The sequence below is a fragment of the Solanum lycopersicum genome, chromosome 7, assembly GCF_036512215.1.
Source record: "Solanum lycopersicum chromosome 7, SLM_r2.1".
Lineage (NCBI taxonomy): Eukaryota > Viridiplantae > Streptophyta > Magnoliopsida > Solanales > Solanaceae > Solanum > Solanum lycopersicum.
Window position 1 is genome coordinate 40601692 of NC_090806.1, and position 7379 is coordinate 40609070.

General features: G+C 35.9%; 1 protein-coding gene across 1 annotated transcript; it reads right to left on the reverse strand.

Annotated features, from left to right (window-relative positions):
* Positions 1–5935: 5935 nt before the first annotated feature.
* On the reverse strand, positions 5936–6364 carry LOC138337431 (uncharacterized). The gene has a single exon (XM_069287340.1). It carries the CDS (start codon positions 6362–6364, stop codon positions 5936–5938), a length of 429 nt encoding a protein of 142 aa, XP_069143441.1.
* Positions 6365–7379: the final 1015 nt, after the last annotated feature.

The following is a 7379-nucleotide window of genomic DNA, read 5'->3' on the forward strand; positions in this document are numbered from 1 at the left end:
ATCCAAAAATTAGTTTTTTTTAGAAAAATCTGCAAGTACTACCAACGGTGGCATCGACGGACCATAGCCTGAACCACGGTCCGTCCTGCACAACCGTCGATGGGATCGGAAACTCCCAAAAATTTCAGCATAGGAAAATTTGTTAAGTCTTAGACGACAGATGGACTTACGGTCCGTATGTCAAATGATGGTCCATAGTCCGTGACCGTCGATCAAGTCTCCCTTCAATCATTCTTTGACAGGAGCTATGGATGACCAACATGGTTCGTAGGTGCACCTACAGCCCGTAGGTGGAAAATTTTCAGCCAGTTAAGGGAAAATGTAGTTGGGTCAACTTTAAATGATCATAACTCTTAGCACAAAATGAATTAGATGTCCGTGACCTACCCACAGATAGATAATTGAATCATCTTTCCATATCCACCGACCTTTTTAAAATCATACATCTGAGTAAAAAGTTATGCCCATTTTAGTAAAGGCCTGTCGAACAGGCCCTCAAGATTGACCCAAAAAAGGGGTGGCGGGGGCACGACGGACCGCCAGTCCAGGCCGTCGTGAGGCCCGACAGCAACCTTTCCAGGGGTCTTCTTGACCTTTTTCACTCCATTTAAACCCTAAGTTACGTCGTCTTGACCCTAAATCATCAAATTTTAGTCAGTTTAAGCCTAGAAACTTAATTAAAGCATATACAAGTCAATAATTAAATCAAAACATAGAAAATAAGAAGAAAGAGAGGAGAAAAAAAAGCTCAAGAAACCTAGTTCAAGAACGCCATAATCTCCAACTGTTCCAGCCCCGAAACTTAAGTATTTTTCTATGGATTTTATCACCAGGTATGTGGGAGTTAACTAGTGGGTTCCTTTCACCCATTGGTTCCTTAGTTTTAGTCAACTCTTGATTCTCTTATCATGATTAAACCTAGGGTTTCTAGAACTTTGATATTACTTCATGAAATTATTAAATATATGTTCCAATCAGATTATCATGTTATTACTCAGATTATCACATGAATTTCAGAACCCTACCTTTGTATTTCTTTAGTGTTTTAATTACACATGCTAGGTCATATATTTCAGACACTTCAGATATACATGCCAGAGTTATAAAACCATAATTACCAGATTAATTGTTGCATTGTCAGTTTGCATGTTTAGTTTCGAGCTATCCTGTATTTACAGAAATTCAGATATAATTAGTTAATTTACAGAATTCCTTTGTAGTAGCATAATACCGAGTTGGACTAGGATTTAATGTACCCAATAGTCCCAGAACTACTAGCCGAGTAAGTTGTAAGTCCCCTCTGTGGGCAATCGATTTAGTGATCACGCCAGCATGCCTTTATACCTTTGGCAAGGTATATTGGGTTCTCTTGATGAAGTGCATTCATCGGACTCCACATTTATATCATGTGGTTTTATTATCGGTTATTAGTAGCTCCCACAGTTCAGTCAGACTCTCTGCATTGACCATTTATAAGTATATTCAGTATTCTGTTTCAGCATGTTATAAATTGGTCATTGCATCTTGTTAACTCAGAAATCAGCACATCACATTCAGATAATTATACTTGTTTTTGTTCTTGTTCAGTTATGTTTTGTTTTAGCTTTACTCTATCCTACATGCTCAGTTCTTTCAAGTACTGACGCATACATGCGCTACATCTTCTCGTGATGTAGGTTCAGGTTCTCAGTATCCACATGACACATTCGATTTCTCGATCTCCAGTTTAGCAGATTCAGTGGTGAGTCTTCATTCTCCTAGGACAACAATCATGAGTTTCATTTCAGTATTTAGTCATTTAGTTTCAGTTTTTGCTAGATTTAGCTAGGGTTTGTCCCAGTATTTCTAGTCTAGTTTAGAGGCTATTTTGAGACATAATTAGATTAATCTTAGCATTCAATTAATATTTCTTTTGTACTCATTGTTTTAAAATATCTCACTTAAAGAATATGAGTATTCCCTATATTTTCATTTTAAGTATGATTTAGCTTCCGCAACAGTTTATTATCTTTAGTATGCTTATGATCATGCAAGCAGAGCTTCGGATCAGTTGTTGTCCTAGTTTCCGTGTCCGCGTCTCGGGGGTAGCTCGGGGCGTGACAACTTATGAATGCAATTATGGTGTGTTGATGAATCAGATTTCCACGTTCTAGCATACTAACATGGATAGGATTTCCACATTCTATAATAAAAGATAGAATCTTTCATGAGCTAAGAACACCCCCTAGACGTAATCGACTTCTTCGTTCCCGAAGAGGACTAAGAACACCCCTAAGAATTCATCATAACATATCATAGGTAAAAAGATGCGGAAATATCAAAAACTTTTACAAAGTGAAATATAGTTAGACTTCTCAAATATCATATATGGAGTTTACATGGACTCCTCGCTGATGAAGCTTACATAGACTTCTCGTTTAGGCAATATAATCGATTCATAAGAAATAGTCTAATACTTTGGCTCAGATTAAACCATCTAATGGAAAATTACAATGTTGGGCATAGCCTTAATTCAATACAATATGCCACAGATATGCTTACAAAACTAGTCTCAAAATGACAATGAATGAAATAAGCGTCTTTACACATAAGCAACATCATCGCTATAATTAGAAGAATGGAAACATCATCTATTTTAATGACCTATGAATAACATGGGAAATGTTCCAAGTCTCCCTTCAAAATGGCCTTCTACAATTCAATAGCCCGAACCTACATTGTTTGCGTAAAGGGAAAGAATATGGGTTAATACAAATCACATGTACTAAGTATGAAAACATATGCAATTAAAACAATTAAAATCATGCTTAAAAGGAAATTTTGTTCAAAACCATGCTAAGTCACTTTTAAAAGCCTTTATACATGTATAAGAGCATACACAAGTCAATGATCATAATATCACTTAAAACAAGTTCATATTCAACATAAGACCAACATCATCTTAAAGTCATATCAATATGAATAACATCATATTAAGGTCATATAAACATAAATAACTTAAACATAATGCCATAACAACAATTCATGTAGTAGAGTTCATAACATCAAAGCATATAAAAGCCTTACCCACAACTCCTTGTCAAGCCTACAAGTGCAATTCTTATGTGCAACCCCATAACCCACATAATCAAGTAAAGTAGGGAAGAGACCATAAGCAATGTCTACATTTCAAATAACTTGATATCATGCATATTCATCATCATATATAACAACTTAGACCAATATCGTGTTAATCACAAAAAGTCAACATCATGTAAAGTCAACATAATATAAAGTCAACATTTGCATTTCATTCATAATATAAGTATATAAGAACAACCTCCTAGTACTCCCTTCAAGGTCAACTTGTGCTTAGTGTTCAATTTATTACTTTCATTCATTCATTTTACTTTAAGTAACAATTGCCTCAACCGACAATAGACCATATGAGAAAAACATGGGATCCGGTGTCATGAAACCCTACACCGAAAGAAGGCGCTCCATTTGCAAAGTTAGAACCAAAACATGAACATAGCATTCTAGGTGGATCCACTAACTAGTATTCCTATGGTGGCAACATAGTTAAGGAACAAGGAGACATGTGTTGAACCTCTTCATGCTCATTAGAATTGGAGTCCTCATCTCATGAGAATCATTGTAAACCTACCTTTCCCACATTAGGACGGGACACCTCTCATATTTAGTTCGCTAATATCTTTAAGCCTTTCTTAATCATCATATCATAATATAAGCCATAGGAGACTAACCCTTTGTATAATCATGTCATTAGCTCTTTAGGTATTGCAGTAAAATTTTTTTAATTTACAACCCTTCATTTGTGAGATCAACACATCATAATCATATCATAATTCGGCACACAAGAGAAACACATTCATTCTTGCATGATCATACCCCTATCAAGATCTCACAATTCAATATATCCATAAAATGCCATCAGATCTATCATATCATCATCTTTCTAATCTATTAACAATATATTACTTTAATTGACCATCATCATCATTGAAGTAAAAAACTCATAATAATAAAGTCTTACCAAATAGCCTAAAAAAGCATCTTCAAGATATTACCATCAATCCAAAAAAATTCATCCATAAATTCACTTATCATAATCATTTATTAGTAATCTATACAAGATTTAAGTGAATTTTATCATCACTAATCAAATCAACCTCAATTCATAACCTAAGGTTAGGGGGCTCAATCATGAGTTCTTCCATAGAACTAGGTCAAAGACTAAGAACTACAACATTTAAAAGATTTAATCCTAATATATAAACAATAATTAAACGAAGTCAACATCAAATCAACTTAAAAGATCATTCACAAAATTGGAAGAAAACCTATCTTTTAGACATTATTTGAAACCTATTTTGAAAAGCTTCTTGGGGAAAGAGATCCCATGAGTAAATAGATTCCATACCTTAGGATTCATTGAATAATTGTGAAGAAAGCATTGAGTCTTCAAGCCATAGTGAACCTTGAAGCTTGGACTTCAATGAGATCTTGGAATAGAGAGAGAAAGTAGAGAGAAGTTGGAGAGAATTGGGTTTGGGAATAATGGGGTGTTAAGTTGGTTTAGATGAAGGAAAACTCTTTTATAGTCCCTAAATAACTTATTTAACCACCCCTAACCCTTTATTATTTATTAACTAATCAACCAACTAACTTAACTTCATTAAAACTTGGCACTGAATTAGGGTTCCAATGACGGAGCCCCGTCTTCAGTCACTACACCAAACCACTGGTAGTCCGTGGTTCTAGTAAGAGAGTGCATTTTATGAAATTTTTGAAAATTTTCTAAGTATGGAACTACGACAACCATCGACAGGCTGTTGATCCATCAACGGCTCGTAGATTGGTCCATCACTGGCCACTATCATTTTGACAGCTTTTTGGTCAAATGCAAGGGTCCTCCTCAAGGATATCTAGGGTTGTTCTTGGGGAGTCGTACCCATATGTTTCAACCCTAAACACACTCTACTATGTGTTTAAAACCTTTTTACCAAATTTGACTAAATTCTGACTCTAAAACCCCTTGAAACATACCAAGTCACACTAAATCAGCTTTTACAAATCTCCAGACGTCATGGTCATTTCTTAACATTTTGAATCTAACACTTAATAACTGTTTCCAATACATTAATTTATACTTAGAAACAATGTTTTAGAGTTTAGTTCATCTGGTGAGGCTCGAGACTAAGTCATAGACTTTTGGAGTTTTACATTATCCCTCATTGGGAACATTCGTCTCCGAATAAGACCTAAATATTTATATATGAAGAAAATGAGACTCAACAGTAGAAGTCCAACCACCAACAACATCAACAACATAAAACAAATATGAGTCACAAGTCATAGGATTACTTCACAACTCCAATCAACACATAACCATGAATTTATATATAGCAACTCAGTTCAAAATTTACCACATATAAAAGCTCAACATCAAAATATGAGGAACTACCTTCTCAATATCAACAAGAGCTCAACATAAACATCAAGAGTTACTTATGCAAACCTTCTTCCAGAACACATTAAACATGCTCACTATAATTTCATAAAGGCAACTATATACATACCATAAATAACTGCAAGTTAAGCAGAAGATCTTTGTTTTAATGAAAACTCATTTTAGAATGAACCTTTACCACAATTATGCACATATTAGAAAAATAGGCCAAATTCAGCAGTATTCATTATTTTGTTTTGATAGGATTACTAACCTCAACTTTGGCTAGAATTTTGAGAAAAAAATTGAGGATAACGGGACTTCATCTCGGCCTCGACCTCCCATATTGCTCTCTCAACTAGTTTATTTCTCCATAGGACTTTTACAGAGACCACTTCTTTGTTCCTCAACTTCTGGACTTGGAGATCTAGAATTTCAACCAGAACCTTTTCATACAAAAGGTTCTTATCCACTCCTAATCCTTCAATCGAGAGAATGGATACGGGTCGCCGACACATTTCTTAAGCATGGAGACATGAAATATGGGATGAATCGGGCTACTTCATTTGGTAGCTCCAACGCATAAGAAACCTTTCCGACCCGTTTCACTATCTCATAAGGATCCACATAGCGGGGACTAAGCTTACCAATTTCACCGAATCTCATCACCCCTTTCATAGGCGACATCTTCATGTAGACTCTATCACCTACTTCAAATTCAAGATCTCCTCTTCTATTGTTGGCATAATATTTTCGCTCACTATAGGCTATTTTCAACCCATCCCTTATCATTCGAACCTTCTCTAAGGCCTCATAGATTATCTCGGGACCAACATGTAATGACTCTTCTACCTCAAACAACCCAACCGGAGACCTACATCTCCTACCATAGAGTTCTTCAAGAGGTGCCATGGAAATACTTAAATAGTAACTATTATTCTAGGAGAACTCACTCAATGGAAGGTGATCGTCCCAATTACTCTTGAAGTCGATAACACAAGCTCTTAACATATCTTCTAGGGTTTGGATGTACGCTTCGCTTGACCATCCATTTGAGGATGAAAAGCGGTGCTAAGTTTTACTTAAGTACCTAGACCCTTCTAAAAAGACCTCCAAATGAGAAGTGAATTGGACACCTCTATCCGAGATGATGGACAAAGGATCCCATGTAAACTCACAAACTTATTGAGATAAAATTTAGCATGCTAATACATCGAATAAGTAGAATTGACGGGGATAAAATGGATAGATTTTGTCAATTTATCCACAATAATCCATATTGAATCATTTTGCCTAGGAGTCTGAGGCAAACCCGCTAAAAAGTCCATATTGAAATCTTCCCACTTCCAAGTAGGGACATCCATCACTTGAGACAAGCCACCAGTTATTTGATGCTTGACCTTAAATTGTTGACAATTAGGACACTTAACCACAAACTCTGCTATGTCCCTGTTCAAACCATCTCACCAATAGACCTCTCGAAGATCACGATACATTGTTCTGGAACCCAGATGAATGGAATATCGAGAGCCGTTAGCCTCTTCCAAAATTTATCACCTTAGACAATCCACATTCGGTAGATACAATATACCTTGGTACCTAAGTACCCCATGCCCCCTTGGGAGAATGCCTCATTGAACTTACAAAGAATAGTTTTTTTCAACTCCATCAATAGAGGATTAAGGTGTTGATTAGACTTCACCTCCACCAAAAAATATGATTCAGAGTTATGATGAACCATAGACCATCCTATTGGAGAATCTTTCAACTGAACACCTAACGACCCATTCTATGTACCTCCTTAACCAATTCTTTATTATCATCATTCGAAAGTTCTAACCATCTTCTTTGTCGGAGATTCAACTCCTTTTGAGTGAACACATATTGAAGGATCTTGTGGTCTATGAATAAATCCATGTATTCCCCA